The 27608-nt window shown below is 43.1% G+C and overlaps 1 protein-coding gene across 8 annotated transcripts in view; it reads right to left on the bottom strand.

Moving 5' to 3' along the window:
- Positions 1-27608, bottom strand: part of LOC130919347 (protein-cysteine N-palmitoyltransferase HHAT-like) — a 359144-nt gene that overhangs the window by 21655 nt on the left and 309881 nt on the right. For 6 of the 8 annotated variants that reach the window (XM_057841997.1, XM_057841980.1, XM_057841967.1 and 3 more), the window contains 4 exons: positions 22164-22199; positions 17924-18125; positions 16069-16213; positions 13960-14641 (listed from right to left, as the gene is read on the bottom strand). In XM_057841997.1, the coding sequence (XP_057697980.1) occupies positions 14526-14641; positions 16069-16213; positions 17924-18125; positions 22164-22199 (499 nt within the window). In that variant the 3' untranslated portion in view covers positions 13960-14525. Of the gene's footprint in view, positions 1-13959; positions 14642-16068; positions 16214-17923; positions 18126-22163; positions 22200-27608 lie in introns of those variants that run through there. The other 2 variants (XM_057842015.1, XM_057842005.1) reach the window with 2 other exon arrangements.

Consider the following 27608-nt stretch of genomic DNA (forward strand, 5'->3'; position numbering starts at 1 on the left):
CTACCTACTCCATGCCACAAAATGCTGAACCCGCTGAAGTCGTTCATCGAGTGACGTTATTACCACGATGGTGGCGCCACAGCGTTATGACAGGAGGAGCTAAACGGCAGGATTTCTTGTCATCCACGCAATGCCTAATTGTTGTTTTTAGTTTAATCGTCTCAATATATGATTTTAATTCCCGTCATAAGGCTGTTTAAATTTGATTTCAGGAGTCATGTACACTCTAATGTTGAGGCCACGTGTCAAATGTTTGCATAATGGCAAGCACAAAAGTAATGTGATTGTGGCTAACACGCTGGTGGGCTTCCACACACTCACACAACACAATGGGTCAGAGACAATAACTATCCAATTTCCCTCTGCTGATTGTTCCTGTGGCTCAAGTGGCTCTGTAATTGCGCCACAGCTTCTTCCCTTTTTGCGGCTTGATTAACTCTTCTGCCATGCTCGCCGGAAAGACGTCACGTCTGACAGCACCATAACTACCAGGGCTGAGAAAGACAAATACTCTTGTCTAGCCTATTGTCGTGAATGGCACTGAAAGCGTTAACTTCCATAAAAGTGGATCATGACTTTGCAATAGTAGAAAAATATTCGTTGAGAACTGCTGATCTAATAAAGGCATTAAGCACTTATATGTATTATTCATAAAAACTGTAAAACAGACACCATGCCTCGGATGAAAATGGTCAGTTTTAAGTGACTATTAAGGGATTTAGCTCACCAGACAACACTACTCGTGAGCAACGAGGTCAAAGGTGCGTCCCACTGTGGCAGTGTCTGATTTAAAAGCATTGATCGGGTGTTGATGAAGCGTTACTGCGTCTAACGACTCACAAGGCCTCTTGTATCGTTCTATAATTAGCACTGAAATGAACCATTTGGCCAACTGAGAGTCTGAGTTTCCGTTTCTAGTTCTTAGGCGTGAATCATTCACATTCAAGAAATGGCATTTTTAAACAAGCAGTGTTTCTTTTTGTAGGTTGCTCTTCACGTATTTACAGCCGGGTGACAGTTGTGTGCATGGGAAGAAGGTCAGCAGAGACACTTGAAGCGAAATGTTGCTGAGTGAAATATGGCCGACATTGTGAAACGACAACATTTTGTCTCGTCTACGCCGGGACGCAATAGTAATGCCGCGACTAACACTATATACTATATGATATACAGTGGGGAGAACAAGTATTTGATACACTGCCGATTTTGCTGGTTTTCCCACTTGCAAGCCATGTAAAGGTCTGTAATTCGTATCATAAGTTCTCTTCAACTGTGAGGGACGGAATCTAATACATAAATCCAGAAAATCAAATTCTATAATTTTTAAATAATAAATTAAACTGCAAAATTAAATTAAATTAATTAATTAAATTTAACTGCATGAAATAAGTATTTGATACATTACCAACTAGTAAATATTTCGGCTCTTAGTTCTTTTTTAAGAATCCCTCCTGTTCTCCACTCATTACCGGAAGTAACTGCACCTGTTTGAACTTGTTACCTGTATATAAGGCACCTGTTCACATACACAAACAAACAAACTCCAACCTCTCCACAATGGCCAAGACCAAAGAACTGTGTGAGGACATCAGGGATAAAATAATAGACCTGCACAAGGCTGGGATGGGCTACAGGAAAATAAGCAAGCAGCTTGGTGAGAGGGTAACAACTGTTGGAGCGATTATTAGAAAATGGAAGAAGTTCAAGTTGACGGTCAGTGTGCCTCGTTCTGGGGCTCCACCTCGTGGGGCATCCCTGATCATGAGGAAGGTGAGGGATCAGCCCAGAACTACACGGCAGGACCTGGTCAATGACCTGAAGAGAGCTGGAACCACAGTCTCGAAGAAAACCATCGGAAACACATTACGCAGTCATGGATTAAAATCCTACAGCGCACGTAAGGTCCCGCTGCTGAAGCCAGTGCATGTCCAGACACGTCTGAAGTTTGCCACTGACCATCTGGATGATCCAGCGGAGCAATGGGAGAAGGTCATGTGGTCGGATGAGACCAAAATTGAACTTTTTGGTCTAAACTCGGTTCGTCGTGTTTGGAGGAAAAAGAAGGATGAGTACAACCCCAAGAACACCATCCCAACTGTGAAACATGGAGGAGGAAACATCATTTTTTGGGGCTGCTTCTCTGCCAAGGGTACAGGACGACTGCACCGTAATGAGGAGAGGATGGTTGGGGCTATGTATCGCCAGATCTTGGCTGACATCCTCCTTCCTTCAGTGAGAGCCCTGAAGATGGGTCGTGGCTGGGTCTTCCAGCATGACAACGACCCAAAGCACACAGCCAAGGCAACTAAAGAGTGGCTCCGTAAGAAGCATCTTAAGGTCCTGGAGTGGCCAAGCCAGTCACCAGATCTGAACCCGAAAGAAAATCTATGGAGGGAGCTGAAAGCCCGGCAGCAGCCCCGAAACCTGAAGGCTCTGGAGAAGATCTGCATGGAGGAGTGGGCCACAACCCCTGCTGCAGTGTGTGCAAACCTTGTCAAGGACTACAGGAAATGTTCGGTATCTGTAATAGCAAACAAAGGTTTCTGTACCAAATATTAAGTTCGATTTTTGTGATGTATCATATACTTGTTTCATGCAATTAAATGCAAATTTTATCATTTAAAAATCATACACCGTGATTTTCTGTTTTTTTGTATTAGATTCCATCCCTCACAGTTGAAGAGAACTTATGATACAAATTACAGACCTCTACATGCTTCGCAAGTGGGAAAATCGGCAGTGTATCAAATACTTGTTCTCCCAACTGTAAATCATATTGACTTATTCACTGCCATTCACGGTGATAGACTAACAATCCATTTGACTGGGATGGGGTGGCAGTGAATAATCACTGTTGTCATTTTTTTTTTTTGTGTGTGTGTGTGTGTGAAAAAAAAAAAGATAAATACCAGCCCTCCCAGTAAAAAAATGTATTGGACATGTACAGCATTAGCACCAGAAAAAAAGTTCAATCTTATATTACAACCTGATAAATGTAATGTCTTAACATGAAAAGGTTCAGATTTTACTGTGACAGTTCAAATGAAAAAAATCAATATAAAGTGATATAATTAACAGGTGACTGGAGAAGTCCTTTTTGTACCTTATAAATCAAAGTTACAAACTTTTTTTTTCTTTTCTAAGCTTTTCTGTTCAGCTGCTTTGATACAGAAAGTGGGAATCTGAGGCTACGTCTACACTTGGAGTGATAACTTTATAACTTTCTCCTGGTTATTTTGTCTGCACTACCTTTAAGGTGCGTTTAAGGCCCTCCTGCTTTTGCAAGGTATGCATGCATTTGCGCATGTTTAGAAAGGAGCAGCCTCATGTGTTACGTTATCGTCTTCACAATTTACCTCTGAACCGGAAACTCATTACTCACGGGCGGGAAATTTCAAAATTACTACTCTTTCTACACCATTGGTTGGGAACTGCGTTTTATGAGCAGTTTTTTTTTTTTTTTTTTTTTTTGTGAATGCATTTGAATGCATCACGCAAGAGTGAGTGTGAGGGCACGCTCAGCTTTTACGAGCAGTCGCCGAGTTGGGATTGAAATAAAGCTTTAGAAAACAACGAGAGCCTGATGTCGTTACTTGGGATGTTACAATTATTGATCAGTTGCGCACTCACCAATTGGAAAATAACAAATACAAACATGGTGTGGCGCTGCGTATATTTCCTGGAGGTGGAACCAGTGGAAACTACAACTAGGTTAGGTGTACATAACAGTGGCCGAGACAGGTGGAACTTCACAGGGCAGCTGTTTTGTGAGTCTCGCTCTAATGGAAGAGGCAACCATTTTTTATAGGGGAAAAAGTCATGAAAGTGATCGCGCTTCTGTGACTTAGGGTACCACACAGGTGACTTTCGTGGTTTAATTTTCCCCTACACATTTCTTATATATTCCCGTACAGTAAGCATTGAGTTGGGAGTGGCCAGCCCCGCTGCTGGCTGAGCTGAGACCTAATGCGTGAGACGAGCTCTGTAATAACGCACATGTCTGTGCTTTCCGCAACGCCAGGATCACCAATGGGCACTGAATTGAAGCATATTATTGAGACGTACGTTTGAAGGTCCAAGAAAACTGTGAATGCACCATCAAGCTCATCCTAGCTTGTTTCATTTTAAAATTACGGGTTGGCGAAGAGCCATATGCACTCATCAAAAGAGCCTGTTATGGCTCGTGAAACAGAGGTTCCCGACCCGTTCTAGACTCTATAGAATGAAAACAATGGCTGTGGAAAAGAAAAGATGGGCAGGAATGCCACGTCCTGATTGTTCGCCGCCATTGACCTTGTACTTACCGAACTCACAAAGCTAACATTTTTAATTGGCTGAATAGTGTCACCTCGAAGGATGTACAAGCACACAATTACCGTAATTTTCTAACTAAAAGGCGCACCTGACTCGAAGCCGCCACCCACCAAATTTGACACGAAAACGGCATTCGTTCCTAGATATGCCGCACTGGACTATAAGACGCAGCTGTCCTCACTGTTATTGGATTTTTACACCAAAAGATAACCGATAACACTTTATTTGACAGCGGCATTACATGACTGTCATAAGACCAAATGAACCACCATGAAGCTTTGAATCAAATGGCTGCTAAACTTCATTGCTTCAAAAAGCTTCAATTACTGTTCTCTTGGAGGAGACAGTCAACCCCTGCTGCCACCCGCTGTCAACACTGCTTTCGTCCAACATGCTTCCTAGCATGTATTGCAGCGCTACAGATATAAATGACAAATCAAATTTCATGTTCTGTGCCAATTATTTCTTCAGTTACTGTTCTAGTTGTTTCATTCATTGCGAGTTATGGAATTTGGTAGCACTTTATTTGACATTGGCGCTAAAAGACTGTCATAAGACCATCATATTTATGACATGACACTGCCATAAACATGACTGAATGCTTATGACAGATGTCATTTTGTGTCATCCGGCAAATTATCTCACTTTTGAATGGATGTTAAAGATTCGAGCTGGACATAAATGGAGTTAGTGACATAATTTGCCGGATGTCACTTAATGACATCTGCCATAAGCATTCATTAATGCCTATGATAATGTCATGTCATAATTATGATGGTCTTATGGCAGTCTTATGACGCCGCTGTCAAATAAAGTGTTACCTATTAACCCAAATAAATCAACAAATAAGCCGGACTGCACTATAAGCCGCAGGATTCCAAAATGAGGGACATAAGTAGTGGCTTATAGTCCAAAAATTAGAGTAGTAAGCTATGTTTCCTTTGCATAAATTAACTACCATACAGGATAGCAAGACTGTTCATACTGAGGACACCAATTTAATACATATTTATATGGCTGTATGCAAAGAAAAAAAATAAGCTGAGAAATCAGCGCAACTCTCACGAGTTTTCTTTCTTGCCTCAGATCTGCAAGGAGCACGATCACAAATATTGAAGACATTTATACTTGTAATCTAATAATAATAATCTAATAAGCTTTTAGGCCTTTTTTCCACCTAGAGATGGAACTCAGTGAGTGCGTTATTACTTTTTAATCACCTGAAGCTGCCCCAGAGCAATTAAAACACTTCTCTAATATTTGTAGTTTTTCTCCTCAACATTTCCAACAAATTTAAAAAGATGATTCCAGGTTGAGATGTTAAAGTGCACAAGATCCCATTGGCATAACTGTATATGTACTTGTTTTATTATAATTGTCTATGAGAACAGTCTGTGCTGTCTGGATTGCGCTACATTAACTAACGGATTGGGCCATACATCATAGTTTTAACCATCCCAGTCTTAATTTTCAATTTGAGCAAGACATTAAGACAGCAGGGTTGCGCACGTCTTTTTTTGAATTTGTGTGTGGGGAAAAAAAATCGCTTGGGGAATCAAACAATATTCATTCTAGCAGCCTGCCATTTCGTCTTTAATCTCATGCACCACCAGCGGTGCGCAAAACAATTAGGAAATTATCAAAATAATCAGAGGAGAAATAATTATTAAAATGAGCAATCATTATAACACGATGCCGTTAGTCAAAGTCCTAAGTATAAGTAAAAATCTAAAATCAGTAATTCTTACAACAGACTTCTATTACACTTTTAACCTTGGTCACCTTCAGGGGAGCGCAAACCACAGTTTAGTAATAAACAAATGTGGATATTAATTATTTAAATGGAATTAAATTGTGATACTTCGGGGCGAAATTAATGTAAATGTGAAATCTTTTCACACAAACACCATCTTAGTTCACGATGAGGTACAAAATTCTGTGTGGTTAATATCATAAAACCCTCACTAAGCATGAATATTACAATCTTTAAATAGTATATTCAGGTAATCTGGAGCTACACATTTTGTGATAAACAAAAAGCTATTTTGTGGATTACTAAAAAAAAAAAAAAAAAAAAAAAAAAGCCTTACTGTTGGCGAAACAAACAATTGACTTTGTAATTAGCTCTCAGCTAAAAACAGTCAAGCACAGCTATAAAAACGTTGCTCAACCGATTAAAAGCTCCTGCCTGGAACCACATGGTACGGTCCCATGGAGACTGGAAAAAAGGAGAATGGATATTCCTAATAGAAAGAAAGGTGGCTCTGGGTCCACACACCAATAATGAGTTGAAGGATAACAGCGGCGATGAGGTGAGCACCCTGCTGAATGAAGATTGATGACGCTGTGACTTTGGCGTGCAAATGAGCCGGGCTTGAAGCAGATGTCTCTCTATTTGGCAGGCAGAAAAAAAAAAATGCAGCCAAATATACTCTGTGGAACAGCAGCGTTTTGTACTGGAGGAGGTTATGCGGCAATGTTGAATCGCAGGAATGCGAAAATTTAAACAAACAGAAAGAAAGAAAAAAAAGAATATACATGTGGTCCGCGGGTTTGGACACACTCGATTTACGCAATTTCGACTTTATGTTATTTATTTTTTTAAAAAAAATCTTTTTAATAATGTTGACTTTTGGTTTGAGATGCATGCTTTTATCTTGGTGCAGGAAGTGTACAGCAGTACTAATGGCACACGAGTAAGAGCACATGTACACACGAAGAAGAGCGTATTTGCACAAAAGAAGAATAGCACACGCGCACACACGAGAAAGAGCACATCTGCGGGTAGTGACAGTTCCCACGAAGAAGCCATGCAGCAGAGTGAGAGAGAAGACACAGAGGGCACATTTGTTGCTTGTGAAGCATCCACAGAGGAAACACCTGTTTATAAAACCTTTTGTTTTATATACCTTTTGTTTTTGATGATGTGCGGACGCTTACCGATATATGCTAATTGTTTGTGTGGATTGTTATTGCTGTATCAGCAGCTAGTTATATTAAAAAACTAATTTTAATTGCTGTTAATGAAGATGAAAGTGATTTCCTTTCATTTCTATTTTAGTTTCATTCTGTAAGTGTTAGTGTCATGAGCAGCCGAATAAAGTCAGCAAACCACACAGACGTTTGACAACGTAATTTTGGAGCTTAGCTCGCTGTCTTGCTAGGACTTAGCTCCGACATCTTGGCTTAGTTCGCCAGCGTACGAACGGAGCTCGTTCGTAACTCAGGGACTACCTGAATAAATAAATGAATGAATGAATGAATTAATTAATAAATATAAAGAAAAATAAATGAATGAATAAATAAATGAAAATATGAAAGTATATCTTGTCATTAACTTTTACTTTTTTCATTGAAACCAAATGAAAAAATTGACAATTTCTGTCATTGACTTTTACTTTTTGTCATTGAAAACACAAACGGAAAAAAACAATGGCAAATTTTTTCCTTGCCTTTTCCATTTCGCTTTTCATGTTCTTTGCCTTTCTCTTTCACAATTTCCTTTGCTTTTATCAAAAGGATTGGTCTGTCAATCAAAAGGCTTTTGGTAAAAGCAGAGGCAAAAGACAATTGCATTTATCTTTCATGCTGCATATCGTCACGAGGTTTACAGTGGTGCCAGACCCTATATCAGTTAACTATGAGCAGTAGGTGTGCTACACCCTGAATTTGTTGCCAGCCAATCGCAGGACACATCACGAGGAGATGGACAACCACCGGGGGGAGGAGGCCCGATCGCAGGACTCGGAACTCGGAGAGTGCAAACGTAGAACGTGGACGAGCGTAGACGGCGCGCGGCCGTTGGCCGAAACCTAGACCGCGGCCCGCCTCCTCCTCGTGTCCTAGAAAATCCCGCGTCGCCGTTGGCCGAAACGTGGACCGCGGCCCGCCTCCTTTTTTCGGCCGCGGCCAATCGGCTCTCCTCGCCTACGACCGCGGACGCCCGTGATTGGCTCCGCGAACGCAGACCGCGGCGGCCCGCCTCCTCCTTACGACGCGCCTGCGGTTGGCCCAAAAGACGCAATCGGCGAAAAGACCCACGCGCTCAATCGACAAGCCGAAAAGGTAAATATTGTGTATGAAATTCGCCAAAAACGATGCAAACCGAGAGTTGTTTTTCAATTACCGATTCGAGCTAACGCTAGCTAGGCTAGCTGGTGTGTGTGTGGATAAGCCGTGTTGTGCGCCGCGCTAATAATAATTAGCCATGTGCAGGCACGCACGTAACGGTAACATTTAATGACTCCGTGTGCTATACGTCTTGTATTACTTGTAACTAGTCACAAATTTAACCAATAACTCATTCATTTCACTTGTGTTCAATGCATTTTTTTGTTGTGACGTGATCCTCCCTAGTATGATGGCCACACTGTAAATGCTCTACTACATAGACGTCATCATTTTGTAAGTGGGCCAATTTTGCATTTTCCCCAATAACTTCGGTTTTATTTGGAATTTGGGAATTAGATGAACTCAAGACACCCCTCTCAACATTTTAGCATCTCTGAACATCAAGTCATTTTTCTTTTTCTAATTGCCAGCTAGGAATGGAGGCATCCTCTTCAAAACCAACAAAAACGCAATTTTATTATTACCATCATCTAGAATTTTTCCTCCGTGTCATGTCCTGCTTTTGTGTTGACACTTGCCTCTGTGTTTCTCAGTGTACATCAGAAGCGATGACCGGCCACCACGCTTTGCTGCCTAAACTGCGCTTGAGAAGTACATGTACAAACAAGGTATTGTTCTGGATGCCTTGAAAAAAAAAAAAAACATCTCCTTCATTTATAAAATGAATTGAACTATATTATTACTTCTTGTCTGATGTGTTTTTTTTTTTTTTTTTTACACCTAACAGGTAGGAAAAACTGCCTTGCCGTCACCGCAGCTCCAACAGGCCAGCAGATCCCGGCCAGCTCACGGTGACCTTTGGGAAATACAAAGGCAAGACCTTCATGTGGCTTACGGAGGAAGATGTCGGCTATGTCAAGTAGTGAGTATATATAAGAAATTGATAATAGGCAGTGGATTGTGTGTCTTTGTTACCCAAAATAAAAAAATCGGTTTAAAACAACTACTGCATGCTCTCTTAAAAAGTCTCCTCGATGGCCACGTGAAGGAGGGGCGACGACAGAAGGGAAGGTGCGACACCAAAACTGGGGAGTGGAGGCTGAAGGAGCAGCTTCTACGCTCCGTGGATATGTTCCCTCCGGTGTCATGCCACTTGGAGCAGAACATCGACCGGGCCATCTGCGGGCATGGCCGCTTCCGGTCCTTCACGTTCGAGGATATGTGGCAGTGTTATGACTTCTCCAAGCTCATCCGTAACGATCTCCAGGCCGAAAGCGCAGAAGAATGGAAGATGGCCCAGGAAGCCTTCTGCTTTGTGCGTCAGTGGCTACTGATGACGGAGTAGGACATCAATGTCACGTTAAGAGATTTCGATTGTACATCCTCACAAAGGAGGAGGAGGTTAGTAGGTCGATTAAAAAATAACATAATTTCCTTTGCCAGTGTTTTAATGCATTTCAGGGCTTACCCGTGATATTTATTTTTTGTTCTGTAGCGAGCTAAAGGCAAAGTTGCACCAGCTACGCCCCTCACGTCAGCTTGTGCATCAGCATTAGCAGCAGTATCAACATGACCTGCTGTAGCAAATACACCATCATCAGCAGCAGCAGTAGCAGCAGCACAACAACAAGCACCACCACCACAAGGTGATGATGAAGACTGGCAATGTAAAATACTACGCGCCTGGGCGCTTTGTGGCCAATCCGCACAGGGTCACAAAAAATATTTAAAAAAAAAACAAACAAACAAAAACTACAAGGTCAAGGCGTCCACGTCCAAAGGACTTTCTGGCAGGTCTTTTGAAAACTTTGTAAATTTTAAGGAGGCGGTCAATGACCTTGTAAAATAAAACACATTGATATGAACTTCATGTCTCAGCTACTTTTTACACACACAAATATGCAGTATGTTCGGCATAGCATATAGTCCTGTATATTGTGCACTTTCCCAATGAGTGCAGACAGAAAATTAAAAACCTAGTCCTTATTTCTCAACACTTAACAATATCTGCAAAACACTTGCTTATCATTAAACTTATTTAAGACTCAATACAGGCTGCTTAACTTTTACTGTGTACTATAGCTCCTTTATTGAAATACAAGAAAAAAAACTGGAATTTGAGTGTTATAACAAATACATTTAAAGCATACAGAGATTGGGAAAAGTCCTAATGCCCTTAATTGAAAGTGGAGAAAAAATAGGCCAAGACAACACAACAGCTAAAACGCAGTAGTGATGAAATCTATAATGCTGCGCTTCGGACTACGACGTCACTTGAAGGAAACAACGTCAAACTTTGGTCCCGCCCTCCCGCAGCCTCTGAACAGATGCTCAACCACCCTGCGGAATGGAAAGATGCCAAGACCACCCAGAGGTAACTTGTTACCTGTTGGGCAGAATGACCTCGTGAATGAAAATTTAAAACCTAGTGACTTACTTCTAATGGAATACTAGTTTCTTAACACTTGTATATCTGATTAACACTTGCATATTGCAGTTTGCTATTGGCGTAGTTCAGGAGTCAGCTATCATTTTATTTATTTCAACATCATCCTTCGTACACTGCTTAGTTTAAATTTATTTTTAGGTAGTAGTAGTGTATATTATTTATTTATGTATTGACATTAATTTATTGTGTGATGCACTGATAGGGTGTTGCTATTTTTAATGTCATTTTACTATTTGAATGACAAAGCCTATTCTATTCTAACATTTAAACAGCCGTATTCAACCGCCTGCAACTACCACAGAAAAGACAACACACACAAATTGACCTAAAATATGAATGAATCAGCTCATCTGTGAATACGTATTTTATATAACAAACAAGGCATTTAGGATTCTTTTACATTGGCCAAAAACACACTTCCTTAAAATAAATTCCTATATGTAATCTTTAAAAAGCTTTGAAATGTCATATTCTTAATTCCAGAATAAATATGGTTCAAAACATTATTTGAAAGCAATTTTTTTTATTTAGGTAAAAAATGAACAACTTTTAGATGTATGTGCTTAATGAGAACAAATGGCAATATTTACTGAAGTAAGTAAGTGGAATAATCTCACATTCATCTGTTAAATAGTCTTTAACGGGCAAAACATGATGGAGAAAATGATTTGACTAGACTATGTGGGCCTAAAGTGCAGTAAGCAACCGGAATTAGTGCTCATTGTTTAAATACACTTTAAACTCATTCATAAACTGTTTTACAATAAACTCACAGCTGCCACCCTGGAGGGGATGTTCAATTGGAGTGGGTTCGGTCACACACAGATTGCAGACCGGAAGGAGTACTGGCCAATCAGAGCAGGCTTGGGGTTCCACCCCACAGTCTGGACTGATGACCAATCAGAGAGGGCGTATTTAATTGTAGGGCAGAATTGATACAAATCAGTCAACGTTTCGCGATTTGAAGACAGAGGCCGCATCGCGCTCGACCTTTGACCCTTGACTGTAAAGTTTGGCCCCGGACCTCAACGTTGAGCGCAGGTGTCGCTAGAGTTCGATTGCACTTCACGTGGGAGGAGGCCCGATCGCAGGACTCGGAACTCGGAGAGTGCAAACGTAGAACGTGGACGAGCGTAGACGGCGCGCGGCCGTTGGCCGAAACCTAGACCGCGGCCCGCCTCCTCCTCGTGTCCTAGAAAATCCCGCGTCGCCGTTGGCCGAAACGTGGACCGCGGCCCGCCTCCTTTTTTCGGCCGCGGCCAATCGGCTCTCCTCGCCTACGACCGCGGACGCCCGTGATTGGCTCCGCGAACGCAGACCGCGGCGGCCCGCCTCCTCCTTACGACGCGCCTGCGGTTGGCCCAAAAGACGCAATCGGCGAAAAGACCCACGCGCTCAATCGACAAGCCGAAAAGGTAAATATTGTGTATGAAATTCGCCAAAAACGATGCAAACCGAGAGTTGTTTTTCAATTACCGATTCGAGCTAACGCTAGCTAGGCTAGCTGGTGTGTGTGTGGATAAGCCGTGTTGTGCGCCGCGCTAATAATAATTAGCCATGTGCAGGCACGCACGTAACGGTAACATTTAATGACTCCGTGTGCTATACGTCTTGTATTACTTGTAACTAGTCACAAATTTAACCAATAACTCATTCATTTCACTTGTGTTCAATGCATTTTTTTGTTGTGACGTGATCCTCCCTAGTATGATGGCCACACTGTAAATGCTCTACTACATAGACGTCATCATTTTGTAAGTGGGCCAATTTTGCATTTTCCCCAATAACTTCGGTTTTATTTGGAATTTGGGAATTAGATGAACTCAAGACACCCCTCTCAACATTTTAGCATCTCTGAACATCAAGTCATTTTTCTTTTTCTAATTGCCAGCTAGGAATGGAGGCATCCTCTTCAAAACCAACAAAAACGCAATTTTATTATTACCATCATCTAGAATTTTTCCTCCGTGTCATGTCCTGCTTTTGTGTTGACACTTGCCTCTGTGTTTCTCAGTGTACATCAGAAGCGATGACCGGCCACCACGCTTTGCTGCCTAAACTGCGCTTGAGAAGTACATGTACAAACAAGGTATTGTTCTGGATGCCTTGAAAAAAAAAAAAAACATCTCCTTCATTTATAAAATGAATTGAACTATATTATTACTTCTTGTCTGATGTGTTTTTTTTTTTTTTTTTTACACCTAACAGGTAGGAAAAACTGCCTTGCCGTCACCGCAGCTCCAACAGGCCAGCAGATCCCGGCCAGCTCACGGTGACCTTTGGGAAATACAAAGGCAAGACCTTCATGTGGCTTACGGAGGAAGATGTCGGCTATGTCAAGTAGTGAGTATATATAAGAAATTGATAATAGGCAGTGGATTGTGTGTCTTTGTTACCCAAAATAAAAAAATCGGTTTAAAACAACTACTGCATGCTCTCTTAAAAAGTCTCCTCGATGGCCACGTGAAGGAGGGGCGACGACAGAAGGGAAGGTGCGACACCAAAACTGGGGAGTGGAGGCTGAAGGAGCAGCTTCTACGCTCCGTGGATATGTTCCCTCCGGTGTCATGCCACTTGGAGCAGAACATCGACCGGGCCATCTGCGGGCATGGCCGCTTCCGGTCCTTCACGTTCGAGGATATGTGGCAGTGTTATGACTTCTCCAAGCTCATCCGTAACGATCTCCAGGCCGAAAGCGCAGAAGAATGGAAGATGGCCCAGGAAGCCTTCTGCTTTGTGCGTCAGTGGCTACTGATGACGGAGTAGGACATCAATGTCACGTTAAGAGATTTCGATTGTACATCCTCACAAAGGAGGAGGAGGTTAGTAGGTCGATTAAAAAATAACATAATTTCCTTTGCCAGTGTTTTAATGCATTTCAGGGCTTACCCGTGATATTTATTTTTTGTTCTGTAGCGAGCTAAAGGCAAAGTTGCACCAGCTACGCCCCTCACGTCAGCTTGTGCATCAGCATTAGCAGCAGTATCAACATGACCTGCTGTAGCAAATACACCATCATCAGCAGCAGCAGTAGCAGCAGCACAACAACAAGCACCACCACCACAAGGTGATGATGAAGACTGGCAATGTAAAATACTACGCGCCTGGGCGCTTTGTGGCCAATCCGCACAGGGTCACAAAAAATATTTAAAAAAAAAACAAACAAACAAAAACTACAAGGTCAAGGCGTCCACGTCCAAAGGACTTTCTGGCAGGTCTTTTGAAAACTTTGTAAATTTTAAGGAGGCGGTCAATGACCTTGTAAAATAAAACACATTGATATGAACTTCATGTCTCAGCTACTTTTTACACACACAAATATGCAGTATGTTCGGCATAGCATATAGTCCTGTATATTGTGCACTTTCCCAATGAGTGCAGACAGAAAATTAAAAACCTAGTCCTTATTTCTCAACACTTAACAATATCTGCAAAACACTTGCTTATCATTAAACTTATTTAAGACTCAATACAGGCTGCTTAACTTTTACTGTGTACTATAGCTCCTTTATTGAAATACAAGAAAAAAAACTGGAATTTGAGTGTTATAACAAATACATTTAAAGCATACAGAGATTGGGAAAAGTCCTAATGCCCTTAATTGAAAGTGGAGAAAAAATAGGCCAAGACAACACAACAGCTAAAACGCAGTAGTGATGAAATCTATAATGCTGCGCTTCGGACTACGACGTCACTTGAAGGAAACAACGTCAAACTTTGGTCCCGCCCTCCCGCAGCCTCTGAACAGATGCTCAACCACCCTGCGGAATGGAAAGATGCCAAGACCACCCAGAGGTAACTTGTTACCTGTTGGGCAGAATGACCTCGTGAATGAAAATTTAAAACCTAGTGACTTACTTCTAATGGAATACTAGTTTCTTAACACTTGTATATCTGATTAACACTTGCATATTGCAGTTTGCTATTGGCGTAGTTCAGGAGTCAGCTATCATTTTATTTATTTCAACATCATCCTTCGTACACTGCTTAGTTTAAATTTATTTTTAGGTAGTAGTAGTGTATATTATTTATTTATGTATTGACATTAATTTATTGTGTGATGCACTGATAGGGTGTTGCTATTTTTAATGTCATTTTACTATTTGAATGACAAAGCCTATTCTATTCTAACATTTAAACAGCCGTATTCAACCGCCTGCAACTACCACAGAAAAGACAACACACACAAATTGACCTAAAATATGAATGAATCAGCTCATCTGTGAATACGTATTTTATATAACAAACAAGGCATTTAGGATTCTTTTACATTGGCCAAAAACACACTTCCTTAAAATAAATTCCTATATGTAATCTTTAAAAAGCTTTGAAATGTCATATTCTTAATTCCAGAATAAATATGGTTCAAAACATTATTTGAAAGCAATTTTTTTTATTTAGGTAAAAAATGAACAACTTTTAGATGTATGTGCTTAATGAGAACAAATGGCAATATTTACTGAAGTAAGTAAGTGGAATAATCTCACATTCATCTGTTAAATAGTCTTTAACGGGCAAAACATGATGGAGAAAATGATTTGACTAGACTATGTGGGCCTAAAGTGCAGTAAGCAACCGGAATTAGTGCTCATTGTTTAAATACACTTTAAACTCATTCATAAACTGTTTTACAATAAACTCACAGCTGCCACCCTGGAGGGGATGTTCAATTGGAGTGGGTTCGGTCACACACAGATTGCAGACCGGAAGGAGTACTGGCCAATCAGAGCAGGCTTGGGGTTCCACCCCACAGTCTGGACTGATGACCAATCAGAGAGGGCGTATTTAATTGTAGGGCAGAATTGATACAAATCAGTCAACGTTTCGCGATTTGAAGACAGAGGCCGCATCGCGCTCGACCTTTGACCCTTGACTGTAAAGTTTGGCCCCGGACCTCAACGTTGAGCGCAGGTGTCGCTAGAGTTCGATTGCACTTCACGTGGGAGGAGGCCCCATCGCGGAGAAAACCCACGCATCAGTGCAAAGTGCCAATTCTGAACCATTCCGCCATGCATGGCTGTATTGGATGTCTATTGCTGTCAACGGCACGGAAAAAGGATGCCAACCCTCCCACTTCAAATGGATTGGACGTGACTCCTACCTCAAATTTGCCTCACAAAAACAAAAAATGGACCAAGGGAAGGATTGTAATTTGATCAATTTTGGCATTGGTAAATGAATGTATTACTGTATTTAAGAAACCACTGACTGTCGAAATGGAAGGCCAGTCTTACCTTGAAGCAAAACGCGCTTCCAGAAGATCCTGCCGACGTGAATCCCCCCGAGGAACACCAGATTAGAGAGGATGAGCATGGCAGTGGAGAAGGCGCAAAGCAGAGCGGCGCAGCGCCTCCTCGTTGCCGCAGAGGAATGCCGCTCCTGGGAAATCAGCGCACAAATATGTGAAGCGCCACGAGAAGCGGCACAATAGTGTGACGGAGACGCTGCCGAGCACCAATAACAAAGGAACGTGGAGCGACACCACAGCGGCACCGTTGGACCTTATTACGGCTTTCAAGAAGAAGAGCATCTCCTGACAACCAGAAGATGACGCCCCACTGTAGCTAATGTATTACAAACACACTTTTACTCACTTTAACTGTATATGGAAATTAAATGGGACAGCACCCATTCAATGTGTGTATGTTTTTATTAAACCACATTATCTGGCCACAATGTTTTTAGCTACGAAAGATTTAATCACGAAGCAAGCCTTTTAAGAGAATAAGCAATTAAGGGTAAATGCAGTTCTTGACATCTTTTTAAAAAATTCCTGCCTGATTTGGTTGTTTTTGTACAACTTCCTATTCAACCTAAACGTGTATGCTGTATGCAGGATCAGGGACCTGAGTTTCATTCATATCTGTTTTTTCTGAGCTTGGGAATGGGCCTAGAATGACTAGTAAATGACAGTCAAAGACAGAATTTTATATCAGATCTTTGTTTTCCCTGAGGTATTTTCTAAATGTTGGTAGACGGAGATAAATCCACGTTTGATACCGGTTGAATACAGCAGAGGTTTAATTTATCATTGAGCTTGATTTAGTGTGAACGCTTCGTGTTTCACAACTTTAGCATTTACTAAATGGTATTATATGCACCAGGTTTTTCGGGTTATGACAGATTTAATCATGATTTAGGTCTTGAAAAATCATAAGTATATAAGCAGTTTAACCGTCCTTTTGAGGACCTCTACTATGGTTTGTTTGTTTTGGGGGGCGCAGCGCAGCCCATCCCTTTTTTTTTTCTTCTCCATGCTCAATGTTGTACACACAAGGACAGAGGTTGAGTCAACTTTAATCCATTTAACTGGCTGCAAGTGTGATTTAGTTATTGCCACCACCACCTGTTATGTACCACAGGTAAGTAAAAAGTCCTGTTAACTACACAATTTAGAGAAGCATCGATTCTTCAAAGGGTACCCATACTTTTGTCCGGACCATTTTTGGAGTTTTGTGTAAAATGATAATGATTTTTTTCCCATTATCTTTTGGTTTTTTTTCCATTGCAAGCAAAATAAATGAAGATATTGCTATCAAAGCATTTGTAATTGCAATCAATTTATGGGAAAAATTTAGCATTATCTGACAGAATTGCAGGGGTGCCAATATTTTGGCCAGCACTGTATGTATATGTCTTTTTTCAGTCTCATGAAATCAATTTCTAATGCTTAAAAAATCAATCTGATTGAATTAGGTAGATTTTTGTTCTTACTTCAAGTTGCACAGTTCAAACCCCTTATTCTTTTCAAGTACAATATACATCACTTTTATTAAAATATTTTAACCAATAGGTTAGCAGTCATATGCTAACCATGTCTAAAAATAGTTTAATGACTGCTATTACAGACACATACAGTAGCATCATTTAATAAATTATGACTGTGCAAGATGTGCCTTTAACTACATAGCATTCTTAACTCAATGTTTTCCATTGAAGGTGATAGACGTGAAGGGATTTGGATGTCTATTCCATAGTCGTCAATGGCAGTGAATGAGTTAACATAGAAAGATGGGTGAAAAAGGTATGACTGAAGTAGAAGCGCTCATATTTATATACACAGTGTGTGTTCTGAGTATGCGAACTTACCAAAAAGGAGCAAAGGAAAGGCGAGCCAAAGAGAGCCTTGAGGCCAGTTTCCACCAGAACGCCCAACCAATTCATCAGGGCCCAACACTGAAGGTAGTCATGACCACCATGCCAAAGGAAAATGAAGCCAATCGCCAGCGTTGTGGATAAAATTTTGTACAGCACTCCATGATGTGAACCACCCAGAGGCACATAGATGTATCTGCAACACGAGCGGGAAAAGAGTGATTTAAACAGCCACTGAGATCTGCAAAATAAACACAGTTAATAAGTATCTAGCTAATGACTAGAGCGGATGTAAAACAAAGTGGGGTTAAAAACGTCTGCCCCCACCACGCGTCATGTCATGCTCATAGATTTTTAATCAGACAACCGTAGCTCTAACGCCTAGGGCAGCAACAACAAAAACGGAGACGCTTCGCAGAATAACAAGTGAGGCCCTGGTGTTATTAATGATGCTTGATGGTGACGATGCTAGGTCTTTCTCCAGTGATTCACACAACAAATACATCATCCATCACTTCAGGCTGTGGGCATGTACAGTTTCCTAAGGTTCATAAGGTTCAATGTCTGCTGGTGGTCTCAGGTGTGTTGACATTGTTTATGTGACATCCATTTTTTGTCATGTTTTTCTGCAGAAGTGGGACGATGGTGCCACACTTCTAGATTGCAAAGCTTGCTCCAAGAGTTTACGCATTTACAGTTTGAATTTTCTGGTTACTGATGTACTTTATGTAATTTTTTTGTAGTTTCCCTGTTTTGTTGTTCCCTAATCTTGGGTAGATATGATACTGCTTTGTAATTTGATTCCTGGCGTCTTTCTTTTGTTTTGCATGTGTCATATATTTCAACATCTACCTACAGTGTATCACAAAAGTGAGTACACCCCTCGCATTTCTGCAGTTATTTAAGTATATCATTTCATGGGACAACACTGACAAAATGACACTTTGACACAATTAAAAGTAGTATGTGTGCAGCTCATATAATAGAGTTAATTTATTTTCCCCTCAAAATAACTCAAAATATAGCTATTAATATCCAAACCCTGGCAACAAAAGTGAGCACACCCCATTAAAAAAACACACATCCCTAAATGTCCAAATTGAGAAATCCCACAAACAGTTTGCCGAACACATGTCAACAAAGCTCATGGATTACTGGAACCATGTCCTACGGTCTGATAAGACGGGCGGGCTTTCTTGTGTAGTGTCTTCAGGAGAGGCTTCTTCCTGGGGTGACAGCCATGCACACCAATTTGATGTAGAGTGCGGCGTACGGTCTGAGCACTAACAGGCTGACCCGCCACCTCTTCAATCTCTGCAGCAATGCTGACAGCACTCAATATAGTAACAAGGGTCGCAATGCAGAAATCGCAGACATCAAGGAATGGTTGAGATGTTCTTTTTCATATATTTACCCCATTAAACATTTTTTTTCTTCTTTTCTTTGTTTGGATCCATTATTTATCATCTAACATATCGGAGAAAACGTGACAGTAACAAAAAAAAATACAATTAAGCGATAGTTATGAGGTAGATATCCGTGACTTTTTTACAGACGCCATTTTTTTTAATGTGACGTCATTTGTTTAAAAGTTTGAAATATGCGAGTGAATAATTTTTTTAAAGTCTTTTTTTTGTTTTAAACGAAATATTAGACATCAATTAATGATTCTAAGCTAAAAATAAGACATTTTGAATAATAAATATAATTACCTTCTTTTTATGGTTAGGTTGAATCAAAAGCGGTTGCGCAACATCTGTAAACGGGGGTTTTCAGGGTAAAACGAACAAATTAAAAACAGTTTTGGGGCTTAATGCGCCATGAATCTGCTATGGCAGCATGTAGACATATTGTTCTATCAAACACAACAGATGTTTTTTCTTAAAGTACAGCAGTTTCTTTTAAAGAGGAGTGCAAGAGCAGAAACTGCTTTTTCAGTCTTGTCTGTGTTTTCCGCCATATCTGCAGAAATGCAAGGGGTGTACTCACTTTTGTGATACACTGTATGTAGTTTTTACATGCTAACTTATTGGCTATCATTGATCATTCACTACCAGCAACTCCCAATGAAAATGGATTGGACGTCTATCACCGTCAATGGTACTACATGATCCTCCTTTGGGAAAAGCAGCCAGTTGAGTATCGTTTGCTTTGTTTTTCCCAGCCTACCGTCACCAATATTTCAGACTAAAGAGCCCCTCAAATTTTGCTGTCCAGTGAACACCCGCCTTTTCACCGTTCGCTATTCCCCAACTTGTAAGGTGGTAATTGGTGTCAAGGATGCATGCTGCTATGATACATCTTTACTGAGAGTTAAGTGTGAAGTAGTTCATAGTCCTTTAGCCAAGGTTATTCCCACATGCTCTGTTCCAAATAATGGAAAACAATTTTGTTTGTAATCACCAAGCAACTTCATGTTTAGTACAAGTGTGAGACTGCAGCTGCCGTATCTGTCAGAAAGACATCCATGAGAAAAAGACAGACTTTCTTTGTCAGATGGCTACAAATAAAGTGCTTATGGCATGAAAGTGGGGTGCGCTATACTTATATAAGCAGTGTGACATTTCCATGCCAATGCCCTACTTCACTAGGTAAAAGGCAGACAGAAACCAGATATTCTCTTACGGATGCATCAATTTGTTCTCTTAGCTATCCCTTATATCTTTTTCATTAAGCTGTCGTCCACATTACGCTTCTGACATTTGTGATTCTGCCATCGTTTATGAAGTTGGGTTTTCACCTGCTTGCAGAGGTTTTTCTCTTGGTACTCTAGCCCACATTTTTTAAGCATGCTTGTTAGCTTCATTGAAGACTCTAAACTTCAATTCTCCTGCCAAAATGTCAACTGGGATAGACTCCAGCTCATCTATGTAATGAGTAGAAGCTCTATAGATGCATGCATGTCAAAACAAAGCAGACACACCACTAATTAGTACTGATTAGTAGTTGCGTCCTAATAAAAGCAGAGAGAAAAGCAAGGGTGCGTGCCCTGAAACAAGCGTGGCACGCTAGCATGTAAGCCTTGACGGAGAAAGGTGTCTTCATCAAGCAGATCGCCAAACTCCCGGCAGGTTGCAGCATGTTTTTTGGGGTTTGCTTTATTAGGGGGTAGACAATCTAATAATAAAAACGCAATACGTCCAAGGCGCAAGCTGAAAATCGGCAGCAGCCCCTCCTGCTGATCCATATGCACATATTAATAAGCATAACAGGAATTTCTCCTGGACTCGGTTGACAGAAACAAAGCAACACACCCGTGCTGGCTATAATTCATCAACAACATTGAAGCTCATAATCATGAGAAAGCATCCATGCAAATGCAACATCCTTGTCTATTTATGTCCAACTGTTCAAGACAGCTGCAGAATAAGACCTCCTGCCACAACACACTTTTTTGAAAATGGTTAAACTGTTAAATATGGATGAGTTCAATAAACTGCCAGAATGAACACATGTGCTCAACAGGGAGATATACACAATGCAGATAGATGGGAAAGATAACTAAAATAGAGTAAAACTACTGCTTGACAGATTGGGGGGGCATGAAAGTGTTTACAATGCAATACTGTCGCCTGGTGGCATTTTTTTTGTTTTTGAACTATTCCCAGTATGCAGTTACATCGTATTCATAGACAATCACAAATACAATCGATGATTAGACGACTACAGTATCGATTGTAGTCTATCTGATGACATTGTTTAAATACAATCGATGATTAGACGACTACAATATCGATTGTATCATCGATTGTATTTGTGATTGTCTATGAATACGACGTAACTGCATTCTGGGATGTTTTCCAAAAATATTATTTTGAAGAACTACAATTTACATTTTGCTTTCATCGAGGATTGCAAAAATCATCTCATATTATTGACTATTACGTAAAAATTGGACAATTTTAGGTAAACAATGTCTCTAAAAAATAAATACCCGTCTTGCATATTTTATTTTTCCTTTCTTCCATATAGATGGACCGATAGTTTGCTAGTCGGACAGATGGATAGAAAACCAATCAGATACACAAACAGCTATGGGTACACAGAATAACAGCTCGAAAGACAGAAACGGAGGACAAGACAAAGACGGATGACATGTAGACAGACAGATGGACAGATAGCTAAACATCAGGCAGATGTTAGAGTGGGTGAGTGAATGAATGGCTCCAAAAATAGAAGAAAGACACAGTGACGAGATTAGACGCAATATGTGCACATCCTAAGGGCCTCTTACCTGAGGAGCCATCGATACAGGCCCTTGTCAAACTGCCTGTTCGGAGTGGAGAGACACAGCAAGAGGGGGAGATCATTAATTGGATTTACACATTTACATGATAATTCCATTAGTCGGGAACACCTGAGCTCCACTGGCTTCATCATACTTTATACTAAATAAACCCAGACAAGTTGAGAAGTGTATTGTTTGTATGCTAGATGTTCTTTCCCTGCCGCTTCCTTCCTCGCTCTGTCATCATTAAGAAGATTAGAAGAATCATGTCTTCAGGACTTGTTGGCCCATAAAACACTGCCTGTATGTCCCATGACGTCAGCTGACAGATTTATGCATTCCATCAATGTTGTTGACATGAGCCAGCTCAGCTCACGTGGGATTAGTGTGCGTCACCGGTCAGCACTATTGGGCCAATTTGTCTATAGAGAGATGCGGGCAAAGGCAGCCGTCCATCTCAGCGTTACGGCCAGACGTATCCAAGGAATGTCTTGTATTTAAAATGGATGGCCAGTGTTGTACCAGAGTAAGCTTTCATCCCAGCAGATGTTCCTTCCATTTCCAAATAGTGTCACCACTTTATTAAAAACAATATACGTTAAACTTTTGTTTTTAAAGTCCTATTTCCATTTTTGTAACATTTTTCTAACAAAAGAAAATCCATCCATCCATCCATCCATCCATTATCTTCCGCTTGTTCCGGGGTTGGGTCGCGGGGGCAGCAGCTTTAACAGGGAAGGCCAGACTTCCCTCTCCCCAGCCGCTTCAACCAGCTCCTCCGGCGGGATCCCAAGGCGTTCCCAGGCCAGCCGAGAGACATAGTCTCTCCAGCGTGTCCTGGGTCGTCCCCGGGGCCTCCCGCCGGTGGGACATGCCCGGAACACCTCTCCAGGGAGGCGTCCGGGAGGCATCCGAACCAGATGCCCGAGCCACCTCAGCTGGCTCCTCTCTACGCGGAGGAGTAGCGGCTCGACGCCAAGTCCCTCCCGGATGACCGAGCTTCTCACCCTATCTCTAAGGGAGAGCCCGGACACCCTGCGGAGGAAACTCATTTCGGCCGCTTGTATCCGGGATCTTGTTCTTTCGGTCACGACCCAAAGCTCGTGACCATAGGTGAGGGTAGGAACGTAGATCGACTGGTAAATCGAGAGCTTTGCCTTTCGGCTCAGCTCCTTCTTCACCACTACGGACCGGTGCAGAGTCCGCATTACTGCAGACGCCGCACCGATTCGCCTGTCGATCTCCCGCTCCCTCCTACCGTCACTCGTGAACAAGACCCCAAGATACTTGAACTCCTCCACTTGGGGCAGGATCTCATCCCCGACCCGGAGAGGGCACTCCACCCTTTTCCGACTGAGGACCATGGTCTCGGATTTGGAGGTGCTGATCTTCATCCCAACCGCTTCACACTCAGCTGCGAACCGCTCCAGTGAGAGTTGGAGGTCACGGCTTGATGAAGCCAACAGCACTAAATCATCTGCAAAAAGCAGAGATTCAATGCTGAGGTCTCCAAACCAGACCCCCTCAACGCTTCGGCTGCGCCTAGAAATTCTGTCCATAAAAATTATGAACAAAATCGGTGACAAAGGGCAGCCTTGGCGGAGTCCAACCCTCACTGGGAACGAGTTCGACTTACTGCCGGCAATGCGGACCAGACTCTGACACCGATCGTACAGGGACCGAACAGCCCTTACCAAGGGGCTCGGTACCCCGTACTCCCGGAGCACCCTCCACAGGATTCCCCTAGGCACACGGTCGAACGCCTTTTCCAAATCCACAAAACACATGTAGACTGGTTGGGCGAACTCCCATGCACCCTCGAGGACCCTGCTGAGGGTGTAGAGCTGGTCCACTGTTCCACGGCCGGGACGAAAACCACACTGCTCCTCCTGAATCCGAGATTCGACTTCCCGACGGACCCTCCTCTCCAGCACCCCCGAATAGACTTTACCGGGGAGGCTGAGGAGTGTGATTCCTCTATAATTGGAACACACCCTCCGGTCCCCCTTTTTAAAAAGGGGGACCACCACCCCGGTCTGCCAATCCAGAGGCACTGTCCCCGATGTCCACGCGATGTTTTAGAGGCGTGTCAGCCATGACAGCCCTACAACATCCAGAGCCTTTAGGAACTCCGGGCGGATCTCATCCACCCCCGGGGCCTTGCCACCGAGGAGCTTGCCAACCACCTCAGTGACTTCAACCCCAGAGATCGAAGAGCCCACCCCAGAGTCCCCAGACTCTGCTTCCTCAAAGGAAGGCGTGTCGGTGGAATTGAGGCGGGCTTAGAAGTATTCTCCCCACCGACTCACGACGTCCCAAGTCGAGGTCAGCAGTACACCATCTTCACTATACACAGTGTTAATGGTGCACTGCTTTCCTCTCCTCAGACGCCGGATGGTGGACCAGAATTTCCTCGAAGCCGTCCGGAAGTCGTTTTCCATGGCCTCACCGAACTCCTCCCATGTCCGAGTTTTTGCCTCGGCGACTGCCGAGGCCGCAGTCCGCTTGGCCAGCTGGTACCTGTCAGCTGCCTCCGGAGTCCCACAGGCCAAAAAGGCACGATAGGCCTCCTTCTTCAGCTTGACGGCATCCCTTACCGCTGGTGTCCACCAGCGGGTTCGGGGATTGCCGCCACGACAGGCACCAACCACCTTACGGCCACAGCTCTGATCGGCCGCCTCAACAATGGAGGTGCGGAACATGGCCCACTCGGACTAAATGTCCCCCACCTCCCCCGGGACAAGGGAGAAGTTCTGCCGGAGGTGGGTGTTGAAACTCTTTCTGACGGGATTCTGCCAGACGTTCCCAGCAGACCCTCACAATACGTTTGGGCCTGCCAGGTCTGGCCAGCATCTTCCCCCGCCATCGGAGCCAACACACCACCAGGTGGTGATCAGTTGACAGCTCCGCCCCTCTCTTCAACCGAGTGTCCAAAACATACGGCCGCAAGTCCGATGACATGATTACGAAGTCGATCATCGAACTGCGGCCTAGGGTGTCCTGGTGCCAAGTGCACATATGGACACCCCTATGTTTGAACATGGTGTTCGTTATAGACAAACCGTGACGAGCACAGAAGTCCAATAACAGAACACCACTCGGGTTCTGATCGGGGGGGCCGTTCCTCCCAATCACGCCCCTCCAGGTCTCACTGTCATTGCCCACGTGAGCGTTGAAGTCCCCCAGTAGAACGAGGGAGTCCCCAGAGGGGGCGCTCTCTAGCACACCCTCCAAGGACTCCAAAAAGGGTGGGTATTCTGAACTGCTGTTCGGTGCATAAGCGCAAACAACAGTTAGAACCCGTCCCCCCACCCGAAGGCGGAGGGAGGCTACCCTCTCGTCTACCGGGGTAAACCCCAACGTACAGGCGCCAAGCCGGGGGGCAATAAGTATGCCCACACCTGCCCGGCGCCTCTCACCATGGGCAACTCCAGAGTGGAAGAGAGTCCAACCCCTCTCGAGAGGATTGGTACCAGAACCCAAGCTGTGTGTGGAGGAGAGTCCGACTATATCTAGTCGGAACTTCTCTGCCTCACACACCAGCTCAGGCTCCTTCCCTGCCAGAGAGGTGACATTCCATGTCCCAAGAGTTAGCTTCAGCAGCTGGGGGTCGGACCGCCAAGGCCCCCGCCTTTGGCTGCCGCCCAACTCCCTACGCACTCGACCCCTTTGGCCCCTCCCACAGGTGGTGAGCCCATGGGAAGGGGAACCCACGTTGCCTTTTCGGGCTGAGCCCGGCCGGGCCCCATGGGGACAGGCCCGGCCACCAGACGCTTGCCTTCGAGCCCCACCTCCAGGCCTGGCTCCAGAGGGAGGCCCCGGTAACCCGCGTCCGGGCAAGGGAAACTGGGGTTCATTAATGTTGCTCATCATAAGGGGTCTTTTTGAGCCATACTTTGTCTGGCCTCTCACCTAGGACCTGTTTGCCATGGGTGACCCTACCAGGGGCTTGAAGCCCCAGACAACATAGCTCCTAGGATCATTGAGACACGCTAACCCCTCCACCACGATAAGGTGATGACTCAAAGGATAATATAAATAATAATATTGCTTTATTTTTCATATACGTATTCATTTTTTAAAAATTGAAAAATCCCTTCTTCATATATTTATTTCTCCCTGAAGAATAATATGAAGGTGGTTGATTGGTTAGCATGTCTACCTCACAGTTCTGAGATCAAGGGTTCAATCCCGGGCTCTGGCCTTCCTGTGTCGAGTTTGCATGTCTCCCTGTGCATGCGTGGTTTTCTCTGGATAATCCAGTTTGCTCCCACAACGCCCAAACATGCAATAGTAGGCTAATATAACACTCCAAATTGTCCCGAGGAGTGCGCATTAAAGCAGTAATGTGAAGTAATTTCATAACATGCCAAATAGTGTCACAAATAAAGTTATTAAACATTGTCCAACAAATAAAGCATGACATAAAAATTTATATGTTGTATATTTGATAAAATAATCGCGTGAAAGGGGACGAACCCGGAAGTGATACGTCACACCAGGAATAGCGATGGCAGCTCCATATGTTGAGTGGGATGCTCACATTGTTAATTATGTTGATTTAATCACTATGGCAACCAAATGGCGTGTCACATGTTCAAATTAGCAAATGTATTTCACCTGTGTTGGACTGAATAAAATGGGTGTACGCCTGCTGATGTTTGCACGACAAAGAGAAACGATCACTGCTGTGCTGGTATATCCGCTGTGCAATCGAGCCTGCCAACAGGTTATGGGCCCAGATCAGAGCCGTGACGCAGTGAGAGGTTTCATGACAAGCCAGGTGAAAGTCGCGACGATCACTGCGTGCACCTGTGAGCTGTGAAGTAAGTGGCAACATGAGTAGAAAGGAGAAAGACCTGGTGACAAGCAGCCGCTGGGCGACGCTCGTCTTTGATGGAGACGAGAAAAATTATGAACTTTGGGAAGCGAAGTTTTTGGGCCACCTCCGCCTGCAGGGGCTGAAAGACACCATTTTAAACGAGCCTGACGAGGAAGATGAGGAGAAAAACGCCGAAGCCTATGCTGAGTTGATTCAATTCCTCGACGATAAGAGCCTGTCACTGGTAATGTGCGATGCGCCAGACGACGGACGCCATGCTCTAAAGATTCTTCGTGAGTATTATGCCGGAAGAGGAAAGCCAAGAATCATCAACCTCTACACAGAGCTGACCTCGTTGCAAAAGGCTCCAAGTGAGAATGTGATCGAGTACGTGATCAGAGACGAAACGGCGATCGCTGCCTTAAGAAATGCAGGAGAGCTGCTGAGTGACGGACTTTTAATAGCCATGATTTTAAAAGGGCTGCCAGATTCATTCAAGCCGTTCGCCATACATGTGTCCCAGAGTGACGACAGAATTACATTTTCTGAGTTTAAAACTAAACTCAAACTAAAGTTATGGAGACGTTGAGAACATGCGTGCGACAGCATGTGAAGACAATATCATGAAG

The sequence above is a fragment of the Corythoichthys intestinalis genome, chromosome 1 (genome assembly GCF_030265065.1).
Source record: "Corythoichthys intestinalis isolate RoL2023-P3 chromosome 1, ASM3026506v1, whole genome shotgun sequence".
Lineage (NCBI taxonomy): Eukaryota > Metazoa > Chordata > Actinopteri > Syngnathiformes > Syngnathidae > Corythoichthys > Corythoichthys intestinalis.